This window comes from Myiozetetes cayanensis, unplaced genomic scaffold (genome assembly GCF_022539395.1).
Source record: "Myiozetetes cayanensis isolate MyiCay16 unplaced genomic scaffold, myiCay2020 scf5-8, whole genome shotgun sequence".
Classification (NCBI taxonomy): domain Eukaryota; kingdom Metazoa; phylum Chordata; class Aves; order Passeriformes; family Tyrannidae; genus Myiozetetes; species Myiozetetes cayanensis.
In genome coordinates, this window is record NW_026087742.1 from 114,187,288 (window position 1) to 114,203,468 (window position 16,181).

General features: G+C 46.9%; 1 protein-coding gene across 4 annotated transcripts in view; it reads left to right on the forward strand.

Moving 5' to 3' along the window:
- Positions 1 to 16,181, forward strand: part of ERG (ETS transcription factor ERG) — a 104,430-nt gene that overhangs the window by 65,636 nt on the left and 22,613 nt on the right. For all 4 annotated transcript variants that reach the window (XM_050332841.1, XM_050332843.1, XM_050332842.1 and 1 more), the window contains exon 2: positions 4,920 to 5,137. In XM_050332841.1, coding sequence (XP_050188798.1) covers positions 4,920 to 5,137 — 218 coding nt within the window. The remainder of the gene's footprint in view (positions 1 to 4,919; positions 5,138 to 16,181) is intronic.

Genomic DNA, 16,181 nt, shown 5'->3' on the forward strand with positions numbered 1-16,181 from the left:
GTTTTGTTTACATTTCTACGTGGCCAGGCCGTGCCGCTGCTTTTCGTGACTGTGAATTCTGACAGCTTTTATATTCTGTTTGGTCCAGGAGCTTGCATTTACAATTACAGCAGAAAACACACTCCTAAGTCCCTGTGTTCAAGGAAGAAATACCCAGACTGCTCTCTGTGAGCTGTTTCAGTGCAGCAGTTTGCTGTTAGAACCTTCCTTCCTTTCACAGCTCACGTTTGAAGATCCGAAGTTATGCCGGTTGTCAGCCGTTCCTGTAGAGCTGAGAGATGCTTCACATTTCTTGATGCTATTTCCGTGCTTTCCCACAGGATGAGTTTCACGTGAGGTTATATCAGGTTGTTTTGAGTTCTGGTGGTTCAGAGTCACCGTGTCTTGCAAGGTCAGTGGATTCAGTAAAGCCTGGGCCAGAAATCCTCACCTTTTAAGTTGTCTAAGTTGATCACAGGGCTGGAGCACCTCTGTTGTGAAGACAGACTGGGAGGGCTGGGGCTGTTCATCCTGGAGAAGAGAAGGCTCCAGGGAGATCCTTAGATCCCCTTCCAGTGCCTAAAGGGGCTACAATAAGGTTGGAAAGGACTTTTCCAAAGGACGTGGAGGGATAGGACAAGGGAGAACAGCCTTAAGCTGAAGGAGGGCAGGGTTAGATGGGATATTAGGAAGAAGTTGTTGACTGTGAAGGTGGTGCAGGCCCTGGCACAGGTTGCCCAGAGAAGCTGTGGCTGCCTCTGGATCCCTGGAAGTGTCCAAGGCCAGGTTGGACAGGGCTTGGAGCAACTTGGGCTAGTGGAAAGTGTCCTGCCCATGGCAGGGGTTGGAATGAGATGATCTTCAAGGTCCCTTCCAACCTAAACTATTCTGTGATTCTGTAATTTAAGGTCACTGAGAGGAAGAAAGGCAGCAGGTGCAATCCTGGACACACAACTCCCATCCATGAGTTGCAGGGAAATTTTTCCCCTGTGTGTGAGGATATGCAAGGACCACAAATATCATCTGTAGTGGTTGCCAGTAAATTGACATCAGTGGTCCTGGTTGCATTTGGAGGAGAGGACAGTCAGCGTGACTGCCTGAGTCCTGGGTGACAGGAGGAGCAGAAGAGATGTTAAACATATTTTTCATGTTTCTCACTCTGAAATCTCAATCTCACTTAGGTGTGAGAGGAGGGAAAAGGTGGTTAAAGAGGAAGTAAAACTAATCCCAGCTCTGACCATGTTCTTTACTTATTCTGACTCCTCAGCATTTTGCAAAGGCTTATCTGGCCAGTTCAGCTTTTATAACATGCTCAAGGCAGGGGAATACATGTCCTACTGTCCTTAAAAATGCGCCAGCACAGATCAGTGAGGACTAGGAGTGAAATGTCAGGGTTACTCACAGTTCTAGAGTGCACATTAATGAGGCTTCCACATGAGGACCAACCCAAGAGCACACAAAGTTGGCAGGAACTCAGTTATTCCTCCAGAGCCTTCACAGACCTGTCAGCGAGCACTAACTGATAAGGATGGAGCACAGATGAGTGCTATTAAACCAGAACAAAACCCCAGCAAGCAACACTGAGCTTTCTTTGTCCGTGAATAACTAGGAATTTTCCTCTGAAATGCCTAAAAGTCTCTTGGGTTCATTTATGTGTGTCTTGTCTTTGCCATAGTCGTAGGTATTGACACAGCATTTAGTGATTGGGCTCATATTTCCAGCATTTTCCCGTCCTCCTCAGGAAGTTAAAATGTGTGGACTTTCCCTCTTTTTGCAGCGTAATAGGCACCCATAGCACGAGAAATATTTGTTGTCATTAGAAATGCAAATAAATAGAAAAGCCATATTTTTTGTGTGTGTTTACATTTATACTTACTCTAAGTATTCATTAATTTTTATCAGGTGCACTCCTCTTTAATAGGAAGCAGAATTTTCTTTGTTTCACTTGTGTGTGGGAGAATGAGAAATTTATTATATAGTGCTTGATGCTTGTTTTGAAAAGGTCTATTAGTAAATGGCTTAGAAAGTTAAATAATACTCTACTATATTTGCAATCTCGTATTTGCTTTCTCCTGTGTAATTCACACTTTCATGTATTTGCTGGAGCTCCCTCTTCCAAAATTAACTTTTTGTTAGGTGTTTTTTGGCTCATGTGTTTGCTGTACAGTGGGGCAGAAAAGAGGAAAGTGTGGATCAGATAGTTTGAGGTGTGGGATGCATTGTGACCACCTGGCCAGGCTGTGTTTGTGAATATATATACATTTAATTTTGGTTTTCTTTTTTTTTTTTATGAAAACTCTCATGGATGGCTGAGAAGGAACTTCTTCTTCTCCTTTCAGTGTTATATTTTCTTTCTTTGGTTTCTTGTGATATGATCTCTGCTGCTTTCCTACCCAGCACATCAAGCTCCCTGCTGTCTCTCAGCACAGTGCAGCCAGGGAGGAATCTTTGGGGGGTGAAGGACCCACGGCCACCTCCTCCCACCTCACGGTCTGCAGAAATTTCCCAGAAATGACCCATCAGAAAAGCTTCAAACCACGAACAGCACAGGTTTCTGGCAGATCAGAGACCCAGAGGAGCATGAGAGGCATGGCAAAAAGCAGAGGTGTTATTCTGGCATCCTTTTTGTCTCACAGAACCACATTCACATCACCAGAAACCCAAGAGGCATCAGTTTAGTAGTGGGGTGCAGGTAGTGGGGTACAGGTTGGTTGGTGGGCGTGTAGAGCAAGGAAGCAACTGGGGAGTCAGTGGTGATACCCTGGTGGTGATCTTTGCACTCAAATGACACCTGAAAATCAGCAATGAAGTGGTGCAGGTCACTGCCTGAACTCGGTGTTAATGACTCAATCACAAGCCTCACAGCGGGTTGGCTGCTTGAGATCCAAAGTCCAGGCATTAAGGGAGGATCTCAATTTCCATGAGCAGTAAGAAGCACAAAGTGATGTTCCCACCTCTGCAGTTGGAGAGCAAAGCATGAATGTTAACAGAGTGCACTCTGAGGGCTCACAAACCGGGTGGATAAAAAGAATGATGAAAGTAGAACCACAGAATCACATCCTTAGTTGGAAGGGACCCACCAGGATCATCAAGTCCAGCTCTTAGCCCTTCACAGGACACCCTCAAGAGTCACACCATGTGCCTTAAAATGAACAAATGCAACAGCTGAGATTTTTAAGGCAGCATGTGACTGCTGGAGCTTGTGCAGAGCCCTCTTCCAGCAGGCAGGGAGGGTGGGAGCCTGCAGGCAGCTGGAGGACTCCATGTCTTTTCTCTCTCCCCTCTCCACCATCCTCTGCTGACAGGGCCACACGCTTTTATTGTCCTCCTGTGGGCCATCAGCAGCAGATCTGGCAGCAGCACAGCCCACACACGCTGCCTGGGGAGGGTGGGGTCGTTCACGGAGCACCCTGCCCCAGAATCTGGCTCGGGCTCCCCTCCTCACCCCCATCCTTGGCCCCTGCACCTCCAGCCACTGCCAGCTGGCCTCCTCCACGGCTGCTGTCGTCTCATGGGCTGCACACTGAGCCTCCTCACCAGCCCAGGGCTGGGGGCTGTTCCCTGGCTGCTGGTGAGGGCTTGCATGGTGAGGAGGGAGGTGCTGGGCTGCACCCCCTGCTCCATTCCGTGTCTCGGGGCCAGGGTGGGAGGAGGGAGTCGTGCTGTGGTTACTGTCCATCTCACAGGACCCCAGAATCACTGAGGTTGGAAAAGCCTTCCAGGATCAGCAAGTCCAAGCTGTGACCTTGTCAACCAGAGCACTGAGTGCCACGGCCAGGCCTTCCTTGGACACCTCCAGGGATGGGGATTCCAAACCTCCCTGGGCAGCCCCTGCCAATGTACACCCTTGAGCACCACGGTCACCCCAAGCAGCCCCTGGAGAGGGGTGCTTTCCTGGGAAACCTGCTTTTCAGGGGTGCCCCCTGAGCCTCTGCACTGCTGGGACAGCAGGAGTGTGGGAGCCTAGACCAGTTCTGGTGACCAGGGAGCCTCATCCCAGGCAGGATGTGTCCCTTCAGGAGTTTCAGCTCTTCCCACAGCTTCCTGATGGATGTGGTAGGCACTGCCAGCCTGAGCCTGACGTGGGCATCACCATGATGACATAGGGAAGGAATTGGTGCTGGCATGGATGCATGACAGCAGGGATGGAGGGTGACTTTCCCTCTCTCTGGAGTCCATCTGGTCTCCAACCAGCCGTGATGGCAGCGGCTCCATCACTGAGGGGCCTGGTGAGCCCTGCTGCCCTCGAAGGCCATAACCACTGTGGTGAGGGAAGGTGTTTGGGGAAGCCCTTCCCACAGGATGCCCAGCCAGGAAGGGTTACCATGAGAGAGAGAGAGAAGTGGCTGGTGGGCACCGTGTCCTCTCGGGGCTGATGCTGGGTACCTCTCCCAGAGCTGGCAGTGGGTGCTGGCAGAAAGGGTGAGGTCCCTGAATCAGAGGTTGTGCCCAGATGTCTCAGCTCCTGGTCCAGAAGGGACTTGGCCTGTGTCCCAGAGGAAGCAAGGGGAGCTCCCAGTGAGTCAGCAAGGCCTGGCTTTAGGTCTCTCCTTTGAGGGGCAGTTAAAGCAGCGGTGGCAGTCTGTCCACACCCCTGGCAGATCTGGCCCTCTGCATCACTACCTGGGACTCCACAGACCCAGGCTTTGCCGCTCATCCTGCCCTCTGCTCCCTCCCTGCTCCTGGCCACTGTTCCCAAGTGTTTGATGGTGTGTGTTTGTGCATTGGTTCAGCTGCTGGTGGGCAGGGTCTGCCCAGAGGAGAGCTGGCAACACGTCTGTGCCCATGGGCCCTCCCCTCCACCAGCACCGGTGTGCCTAAAGAGTAATAAAGAAGCGATGGCTTCATCTCCTCGTGAGAGGGACAAGCCCCTTTTCCTGGGGGAGTATTGCCATATCTGCTCTGAATCGTGGTCCCACTGACCCCTGTGCTGTTTGCAGGAAGCGTTATCGGTGGTGAGCGAAGACCAGTCCCTGTTCGAGTGTGCCTACGGATCACCCCACCTCGCCAAGGCAGAGATGACGGCCTCCTCCTCCAGTGAATATGGGCAGACCTCCAAGATGAGCCCACGGGTCCCCCAGCAGGACTGGTTGTCACAGCCCCCGGCCAGAGTCACCATCAAGATGGAGTGCAACCCCAACCAGGTTAACGGGTCAAGGTAATAAGGCTCAGGAATGCTGTTTCCTTGGGATGGGTGTAGCTCAGTTGTCTAAATCTGTGAACCTGGCCCCATTTTAGATGCCCCAGGTGGCACCTGGCCACCAGCTGCCATCCCAGAAGACTGCAGGTCTCCTCATCGCAGCACCCAGCCCTGTTCAGGTGTTAAGAGCTCTTAAAAGGTGCAACAGGCACAGTCTTCTCATGAGCCTGTGCAAGACTTCTGTGTCTCCTCTGACCGTGGGTAGTTTTTGGATGTGAACTTGCTTTGAAAGAGCACATACTAAAGTTAATAAAATGTGGGTCTGCTTTAGGCTGGAGCAGCACTGCTGCTCCATCAAGGGTGTGGTGTGTGTGATATAACACTCAGTGGAAGTTGTCAGATGCAGTAATTTGGGCAGTTGCCTTTGCTCTAAAAATAACCAGAAAAGCATAGGGGGAAAGAAAAATATAAATCTTGTAATGGCAGGGGGAGTAAACTATTGATCTTTACTGTGATCATAGTGCCAAAAAGTGGAGTTGCATTTAAGAAGAATTCGTGCTGAAGGAACAACATGTATGGAGGCAAGGCAGGGAGTAGAGAGGAGCAGGAAAAGAAATTACTCAGCCCAACTGGCAGTATCCACAGCGTGTCTGTGAATTAACTGTTGTCTCAGGACTTCTTTTATCAATGTCACTGTGAAGGAGAATTGTTTTGATTAGGCTGAAAGAGTAATGCAGTGAATTTTTGGGTATCAATTAACAGCTTCCCCAAGCTTAGGAGCACTCTCTGGGCCACCTGAAAAAAAACACAATGGAGAATTTTTTTTTTTTTTTTTATTTCAAGGAAACTATCCAAACAAGAGTTTCCTGTTTAAAATGCCTCCCTGTCAAAACAGTTTTCCTTTGGTGTTGCTGAAGGGCAAAGGCCCAGAGAGTCAGTTGGTCACAACTGGTGGGTGATGTACCAGCGAGGGCTGTGCTTCACGTCTCTGTCACCAACACCTGTGTTCTCATCTCATCTCATCTCCCAGCACCAGTTGTTTAGAAAAACCTCAGCCAGGGGCTCTGTGGTCACTGTTCACACTTGCTGTGTTGATGTGATGAGCACCACCAGCAGGGTGAAGCGGTTTGGCAGCTTATCACGCCCCTTCACTGGTGAAAAATGGAAACTGGGCTGAAGTCAAATCAGAACTTCCAGTGAATAGTCAAAGATTTGAGATACGGAGAAATAAACGGTGAGCTGAAGTTACAGAGAATTAGAGGAAGTGTTCTCATAAGCCTGCTTATTCAGAATTTCAAGTGTCTTTATTATCAGTCTTTTTTTTTTTTTTTTTTTTTGTGCTAAGCAAATAGCTCGAGTGGAGTATTGATTCAAAACCAGTCTTACCTGCTTCCTAAAATCACCTCTTAAGTGTTTGTGTAAGCAAACTGATTCCGGTTTTCCTTAGTGTAAATTCCATAAAGTGCATTAGAGCAGATAAATGGTGTTGACTGTTACTGAGATTAGTGGTAATGATTTGTAATTAGTGGTAATAATTTGTAACTAAAGTCAGTCATACAGAGACTCCTGCTTTGACATACTCCCAGAACTTTAAAGAAGAGTCGAGATGTTGCAGATCCATTTGGAGCTGTTGAACACTCACATCTTAAAAGCAATCAAGCCAGAATCCTGAATTTCTTGTCTAGGATTCCTAAAATACATAACTGGAATGAATATTAGAGTTCAGTTTGTGTATCACACGAATTTGGCTGTTGGTTTAAAGGACAAAACCGTGGGCAGCAATACCACCTTTTATTAGCTGAAATCTTGTTCTGTCTAATCCTTGTTAGCAACCCTGGTAAGGATTATAGTTTGATTTAAGAGGTCAGGATCCCTACCAAACCCAAAGTCAGATCAGCTAAACGGAGTCTGAGGCTTCCCAGGGATGGATAAGCATTCAGAAACTCTGAATTAGATAGTCTGTTTGGATTTATCTGCATAATGTCTATCAGTGTGATGCCATGCCACATTATAAGAAGGATATGAAGCTGTTAGAGAGCATTCAAAGGAGGCTGTGAAGATGATGAAGGGTCTAGAAGGGCCATACAAGAGCAGCTGAGGGCACTTGGCTTGGGCAGAGCTCAGAGGGGGCTGCAACTCCTCCCGAGGGGCAGCTCCAACCTCTGCTGGCTGGGACAGGGACAGCACCCAGGGAAGGGCTGGAGCTGTGCCAGGGCAGGCTCAGCTTGGAGCTCAGCACAAGGTTCTTCCCCCAGAGGGTGGTTGGCACTGCCCAGGCTCCCCAGGGCAGTGGGCACGGCCCCAAGGCTGCCAGAGCTCCAGGAGCGTTTGGGCAACGCTCTGAGGGACAGGGGGGAGTGTTGGGGTGTCCTGGGCAGGGCCAGGGCTGGGACTTGGATGATCCTGGTGGGTCCCTCCCAACTCAGAATATTCTATAATTCTGTAATTCCCCCTTCCTTTATGCTATTTTCTGTTAGTGTGATGAATCACTCAGGGGGATACTCTGGCTCACTGCAGAGTCAGCAGACAGGAACTGCTGCTGGTTCAGGCTCGCAGAATTGCCCTTTGTGGACAGGGCTGTCTGCCTTTCCCTCAGAGGTGCCTGCACTATCTGTATAAAATACTTGTGCATGTGGAGAGGGGCTTTTCCTCAGGATCTGGGGTGACAGGACAAGGGGAAATGGCTTCACACTGAAAGAAGGCAGGATGAGATTAGATATTAGGAAGAAATTCTTCCCTGTGAGGGTGGGCAGGCCCTGGCACAGGTTGCCCAGAGAAGCTGTGGCTGCCTCTGGATCCCTGGAAGTGTCCAAGGCCAGGTTGGACAGGGCTTGGAACAACCTAGTGGAAGGTGTCCCTGCCCATGGCAAGGGGTGGAATGGGATGACCTTTAAGGTCCCTTCCCACCCAAACCATTCTATGCTTCTATGACCTGCACTGTCACAAGCAGAACAGGCACCTACTTGTGCAAGGATGTATAATCTGAACATTTGGGAATTGTCTTTAAATGAAACTTCTTCATGACTTTTGGTCATGAGGCATAATTTGGATTCAGACCTTTCCAGCAGAGCTGTTGTTACAAAGATGAGACACCTGGGAGTTTCCAAGGAACCCCAGGACACACTTTGGCACCACCCTGGTCACCTTTGCCAACACTGCAGAAGGAAAGGGATGAAAAGAAGCAATTTTATTTGTCTCCTCTCTAAAAATAAATAGCATTAGGTCTGCCTACTCCATCATTTGGACTTGGAGTTTAGTGCAAGTCAGCTGAGCAGCACATGAAGAATAAGTTCTTCATTTTGCTCTGAACAGCATCACTCAGAGGCTTTTAATGTGGCCACCACTGGGAAATGAAGAGCTCAGCAGCGGCCCTGTAAGAGGTTGTCTGAGTTACTGCTCTGAACTGCAGAATGGTTTTGCTCAGAACGTTGGTTTCCTAAAGAAAATATAATGGGATGCAATGTAATTCTTTCTATATTGAATTAAAAATAACCTGCAGCACTGAAAGCAGGGGTTTGTTTATTAATCTTGGATTTGACAGCCTCCCCTGTTGAAAGGACTCCTAAGTGGAAGGAGGAAATTTCATGCAGTTCCTAAGACATAGCTTGCTGAAAAAGAAACAAAAAAATTCACTTACAAGCTACCAATAAAGAAAAAGATTGACAGAACAACAACAAAAAAAGTGTGCATATATATTTTATGTTTACACAATAATAATGGAAAATATAATTATAATTAAAACCCACCATTTATTTCATCAAAGAACTATTATTTCATAAGGCCTAATTCGGGCCTGAAAAGATAGATCTTAATAATACACTTTTAATGGAGAACCAGCACTGCCAAGTAACAAAAATAAAGATGTTGTGGCACTTCTAAAAGTCACATGCACGTGGGTATATGGAATTCCAGCCAGTTTTAGAGGGGAAAAAAATGTGTATCAGATTGGTGGTAGCCTGTGATTCTGTGGGTCAATCTGCAGTTTCTTTTCTGCAGGAGGTTTCCCCCACCCTGCTCTTTTGCAGTGCATAAATTTATTGCCTTAAACGAAATGCTCTGTTCTTAAAAAATACTTTCGTGTGTTGAAAATTAGGACATGCAGTAGCTGGAGCACTTGGAGCCGCTTTTTTTTCTTTATTTTTAGTAAAGCTCTACCTGCTCTGTTCACACCCATTTTAAAATCTCCCTTTGTTTCCCGGCCATGTATTCTGTCATCTGGGAGGGAGTGTAGAATTTTAGGAGCACGCTGAACCCTTTGGAAATCCACAATTAATTAGAAGCAGTGTGCTCATCTGGTAGGACTTTTCCCACATAAATACTTTACCTATAATTGCCCAACATTAAATCTCAAAACATAACTGGCATTCCTGTGAATACCAAAAAAACCCCAAACAAAAACCAAAACAAACAAACAAAAACCCACAAAAAACCCCCCAAAACAAACAAACAAACAAACCCATAAAAAACAAACCAAAACACCATTAGAATGAAATTAAAGGGTTATTTTCAGAGGGATTAGCCACCCAGTTTTATTTAACAATAACAGCATTTTTAGAGCCAAACCCACCAGAAAATACAGCCTGAGGGCCCACCTTAAATCAAATAAAGCCTGAAAAGTTTAGATTAAAACTGTCATTTACCTTGCTGTTGTTGCATAAATAATGCAGATTGTCACAGGTGGTATCAAATTGAGTTTCTTTAAATATATTATGTAGGTGCTGCCATCATATTTCTCCCAGGTACATAAATCTAATGAGACCTTTTGTGCCCCCACAGAGTCAATCTTTCACCTGAATGTAATAATAGTGTTTCCTGCTGTTTATTGCTCTTGAACCAGACCAAAAGATTCACCCTGATATAGGGTTTATATATATATATATATATTTATATATATTTATATATTTATTTTTATATATTTGTATATATTTATACATATATATATAAGTCTGGAGGTTGCAAGTGCCACACTGTTACTTATTGTTGTTCTGTTTATCATTCTTTATATATTTTATCAAATGAAGCACAAACAAGTCCATCCCAATTCATGTTTAGGGAGAAATCCACTCCTGGGAAAATTCTCTCAGGAGGACCCTGGGTGCTGCTTAAACAACATTTAAATCCATGGATTGTCCAGCAATCTCAGAATACACCATACCCATGGGTGGGACTGTACAGAGGTAGATTGGAATAACCACATTTACTGGTAGATAATCCATGTTGGTTTTTTTTTTTAAGGCAGGCTGAAGTGAAACACAGAGTCTTATTCAGATTTCACTTGCAGTGTGATGATTTCACTGAAGAGGTATTTTGAAAGTGAACTGCAGTGAAAACACAGCAAAAGCCTTCCAACATCAGCCTGGCTGATCACAGGAGTTTTAGAGGAATGCCAGAAATAATTAGTTACCCTTAAGATTTAATAATGTGCAAAATGTTGATTTAAGTGCTACCAGTTGTTGCTCGAAAACCATTTGGGAGTGAAATTATCACTTAATACATCTTTTGTGTTGGCTCTTTTGGGAAACAGCATTTCTCTTTGCCTGAATTTTCATCAAAGGTCCTCTGTGCTAGCTGGGTTGAGCACGTCTAACACACAGAAGGAGTTTTCAGAGTCCAGGGTGACCTCAAGTTTTCTTGTTGGGGTTTCTTTTTCTTTTCCCCTTGATGTAAAGTCTTCTAAGGAGCAGCTGTTTTGTGCTGTCCAGGCCAAGAAATGAGAATGGGCAGCCTGGATGTGTGACAGCTGCTGTGCCCAGGCACTGAGGAGGGACATCATCCAGTCCAACTCCCCTGCCAAGCCAGGGTCACCTGGAGCAGGTGACACAGGAACGTGTCCAGGTGGGTTTAGAAAGCCAAGAGCTTGAGGAAGCTTCAACATTAGGATGAACTTCTTTCCATGGAGGGTGGAGAGCACTGGAACAGCTGCCCAGAGAGGGACACTCCACACCCTCCCTGGGCTGCTGTTCCAGTGCTCTCCACCCTCCACGGGAAGAAGTTCTCCCTCATGTTGAGGTGGAACTTCTTGTGTTTCAGTTTCTGGCCAGTGCTCCTGGTCCTGTTGCTGGGCACTGCCAAGATCCTGGCACCATCCTCCTCACACCCACCTTGTGAGTGTCCAGCGTGGGGGTAAACAGGGCTGAGCTGCAGTAATCACCCTGACATCACTTGTTTTTCAAGGGCATGGCTTTTCCCAACCCCTGGAGCACAACCCTGGCGGCGGGGGCGCGGCGCCGTCCCTTCCACATCTGGTGGTGCACCACCGGCACGCAGCCCTGGTATTCCTGGGAAACCTCAGCTCAGACTAAACAGCAGGCATGGTCCAAACCCCTCTGCAGTCCAGGGGACTCTCTCCTCAGTCTGCAGCAGAGCCTGAGTCAGCCCCTATGTTGCTCTGTGGAGATCTGTCTTAAGATCGTGACTTTCCTGATGCAGTTATTGGAGCTGCCCGTGTAAAGTAACATTTTACCCTTAATCTTGGGTGAAAAGACATCAGTTATCTCAGACTGATAATCTTTTTTTCCCTGCTGACTGGGTGGTTGGTGGAGTGGCTGCCAACCAAACTGGAAAAACTGCAAATTCAGGCTCTTCTCCGTGTGTGTGACTACTCCAAGAAGTCCCTGTTTGCCCTGAAAATCCACCAGCTTAACACCAGCGCTTACATGTGTGTGTGTCTGCATGGTTTGGCTCCATCCTCGAGGCAAACACGTTGCCAAGGAGAAAAACAAACTCAGCTCACTAATACTATGACTATTTTTTTGTGTGTGTGCAGCTTTTTGGGGGGTGCTGGGCTGGCAGGTGCTGGATAAGGAGCCCTCCCCTCTGGGATAATGGGCTCATTCAGGATTGGCCTGGATACATTTCGGATGGACCACCGAATTTCAAGCAAAATTAAATGTAAAACCAGTCTTCAAATAATGGACAGAGGACCCCACAAGGGCTGTGATCACTGACAGTTTTTAGGACTGTTGGCATTATTACTTCTTTATTTCCAGTAGAGGATTTACTGTGTCTGGAGCATTTAGAGCTGGGGGTTGTGGTGTCCCCCCAGGCTGGCATGGCACAGTCAGATTGTCTCTGTCTCCTCTCCCCCTTCATTAATAGGTGTTTTATTTTGGTCAGGGCAACATCAGTGGGGCTGTTCAGATTTTAAAGTTTGGGAGCAGCTTTTTAAGACAGAACAGGAGGTAAGAAAAGGGGCTGATCGTTGGGTTTACCACTTCGCACCCTTCACAGCCTGATAAAATTAATCATGAAAATCAGCAGACATTCCACAGACACAGGGGATTATGGTTTCCATACAGGATGTCACTTCTGTTTATGCCTGGCATACTCCTTCACTAACTTTCTATACGATCCCTGCCCACAAAAGAAGGCACATGTGGTTTGGGAAGGGCCCCGTCTCCCTGTATTTCATATTTCACCAAACCACAAATACAACAGTTCTTACAAGCTCTTGAAATGAAATACAATTTGAGAAATGTAATCCATTACCATTATAATAGAATTTCTATGAAAATAATAAAAGAAAAACAAGAGAAAATAGGTCCTGAAAGTTATAGGCCAACTGGGAAGACGTTGTGGCTTTGGCCTAGCTATCACCATGTCAGACCTCAGCCTTCTCCCAGGCAGCAATCTAATTGTAAATTATGTATATATACAGAACATCATTTCTTAGCTTTGGCTTTTCGTGACCCCCTTCCCTTCTCTCCCTTTCTTCACTCCAACCTGACACGTAAGAAATATCGAAGTGTTTGCACTAATGGAGAAATGACAACGTGCAGTCAAACTTAAACCAGCTGTTTCCCCACACTGTGAACACAAAAGAGCCAGGCTGGTAATATTTATAGCTTGACTGGCCTCTAGTGAGCCAGATGCTGACTGCCTTAATTTGCCATGATGGCCTTAAGGCTTGGAGCAGCTGTGGGCTGCAGGATAGCCAGGAAAGTAAAGGGGAAAAGAAAGGATTGATTCAGTAAAAGTTGTTGTTTGATTGGAAATGAATGGTTGCTGCATGAACAGCTCAATAAATGTGCACCTCCCGTTTTGCTCGCAGAAAGCCAAGGACATTGCGTGTGTTGGCGTGTGGTGGTGGCTTTCTTCTCTCACTGGAGAAAGGTGAGAGAAGGTGACATCTAGGTGACATCTCTAGGTGACCCCTGGGACAGCCCCATGTAACCCTGAGCACCTCCCGAGCTCAGGACACCCCACCCCAGTGGTTAATCCCCATGTTTTGGGTGCTGCAGGGTTGTATTTGCATGGGGCTGCCCCAGGCCCAGCCTGTCCATAGTCATGGTCTGTTGGGGATGCTGAACCATTTTGGTTGCCCCTGCCCATGTGGAGCTGTGCTCAGCCATGACTGAGTGGCCCTGGGAGGATTTGGTTTTTCACAGAATGCCAGAATCATTTAGGTTGGAAAAACCCTCCCAGCCCATGGATCCCCCTGTGCCCCATCCCCACCTTGTCCCCAGCCCAGAGCACTGAGTGCCACGGCCAGGCCTGCCTTGGGCACCTCCAGGGCTGGGCACTCCAAACCTCCCTGGGCAGCCCATTACAATATCTAATTCCAGAATCTCATCACCCTGTCTGCAAAGAATTTATATATCTTGTTTATCTTTATTTTTTTCTTCTGTCTTCTTAGTCCTGCTTTTGACACCTTCTAGCAAATATAAACAGCCTGTCACCGTGGCTTCAGCATCACTTTAAGTCGCTGGTGTGTGTCCTGAGGGACTTCCCTCCTTTCCACAGACCTCAGCAGCTTTTTCCCACCCTGGCCATCCCCTTTTCCTGAGGGCAAACATCCCCTTTCCACAGCCACTACATACAGGTCGAGGAGTGACTCAGGTTTTATCTAAGCACTGGGAGGAAAGGCTGGGAGAGCTGGGATTGTCCAGGCTGGAGAAGAGAAGGCTCTGGTGTGACCTGATTGCAGCCTGCCGGGACCTGAAGGAGCCAACAAGAAAGATGGAAAGAGACTATTTCCAAGGGCATGGAGTGACAGGACAAGGGGGAATGGCTTCAAACTGACAAAGAGTAGGGTTAGATGGGATATTGGGAAGAAATTCTCAGCCTGTGAGGGTGGGCAGGCCCTGGCACAGGTTGGGCAGAGAAGCTGTGGCTGCCCCTGGATCCCTGGAAGTGTCCAAGGCCAGGTTGGATGGGGCTTGGAGCGACCTGAGCTAATGGAAGATGTCCCTGCCCATGGCAGAGGGTTGGAACTGGATGATCTTTAGGGTCCCTCCCAACCCAACATTTCCATGATTCTGTGATTCTATGGCAAGTGTTGGGGTCTCTGATATCCCCTCTGGAAACTCTTTTCAGTGTCACACTGGAGATCACTGTCGGTGCCAGGGAAGCAGCACCTGGGGCTTTGCAAAGCTGCTCCTGCTCCAGTGGCTGGGAAGCACAGGCTCCTTCTCCCTAGGGAGGGTTGGGTCATCCCCAATGTAAGTAAGAAATTCTCTACTTACCTCTAAGTAAGAAATCTCTGGCAGGTTTTGGGTTTTTCTTCGTAGGCCACTTTTTCAGTGACAAACCGTTCTGGGGAGGAAGCACTGACCAAATAAATCCACCACAACTTGAGTAGCTGCAGTGAGTGGAGATGAGCCTGAACATGCTTGGTAATCCTCTCAGTGTGAGCTGACCTTTGCAGGATGTGATTTCTTGCTAAATATAAATCTGAATGTGTTGGCCCAGATCGTGGTGGGGGGAGCTGGTCTGTGGAGCTCTCCCTCTTGTGTGTAAGGACAGGGTGGGGGCATCACAGCCCTGCTGGGGTCATTCCCCTTCTCTCAGATCACTGGCATTACAAAACGACAGAGAAGAGGTGAGGAGATGAATCTCTATCCTGCAGGTAAGTGTCATGGTTTGTTTGCCAGATCCTCCCAGAAGGAAAGTTCTGGTAGCTCAGCCTGTCCTCTGACCTCACCAGCCATGGAGACCACGCATGGAAAGCTCTTCAAAGATACCCTTACACTCCTTTACCCTCCTGAGACCCTTTTTCCATAAGTAAGAAACTTATCCAAGCTTGGATAATTAAATTAACTTGTAAAGACATGTAAATATTTGGAGAATACTTTTTTTTTTTCGTTTGTTTCCTTGTGAACTTCTAAATATTAAAGAGAAGAGTTTGTATTATGGGAATGTCACAGAGATTATGGAGAATTTTGCTGATTCTTAATCTGCATTTCTCTGACACCTTGCATTTTAACACAACACAGGTGTTCTCTGTCACATGGGGAAAATAGTAGCACAGTGAAGAGGAAAAAATGTGTTTCATACACTTATTTATGAACTTACATCTGCTTTCATCAGAGTCAGTGGCTGGCTAAACTCCAATCACCTTCAGTAGGAGTGGGTGATAAATTTAACCATCAAATCAGCTCAATTTTGAGTAACCCTGCATAAAGGTGAAGCTTCCTGCTCCAAGGCCCTGTGGGGAAATACTTTCTCAACAGGCATTTATCAGCAATCAGAACTGAGTCAGGTCAGGCCTGGACTGTTATTGGGTACCACAATTGTCCAAAGTCTTCCCTTTTTTTTAGTTTTTAATTTTTTTTTGGTGTAAATTCCAGGTGTAACACAGTCTATTCATTTACAAAGGGTAAAAATAACACGCAGCTGCAAAGAAAAACATCTTGGGTTTCACTTTCAGACCTGGAGCTGAGGATGAATCCCTGCAAAGCTGCACCTTTTACACTGGGCACGCTTTCCAAAAGCTGCTTTTCCAGCCTGGTGGCTCAGAAATAAAGCAGACTCACAGAAAGTCCTAAAAAAACCACCTTTGTAGACAATCACTCTCTTGTTGTTGTGGGCACTAGAAATACCATTTTCTGGTGTCTGTTTGCATTTTCAGTTTTGCTTTCTGCGCTGTGGAAGTCCATTCCGGGCGGTTGAATTAAACCCTGGCTCGGTGAGTTTTGAGCCCACACTCAATTTGAAGTATCTGAGTAGTCCTTTTAGTCCCGTGGAGCTGCTTAAATGCTCGAAGTTAAGCTTGGTCTTTGGAGATTTGATGAATGGGAGCTTTGCTTGTCCACCCAGTGAGCTCACGGGACAAAACTCTCGA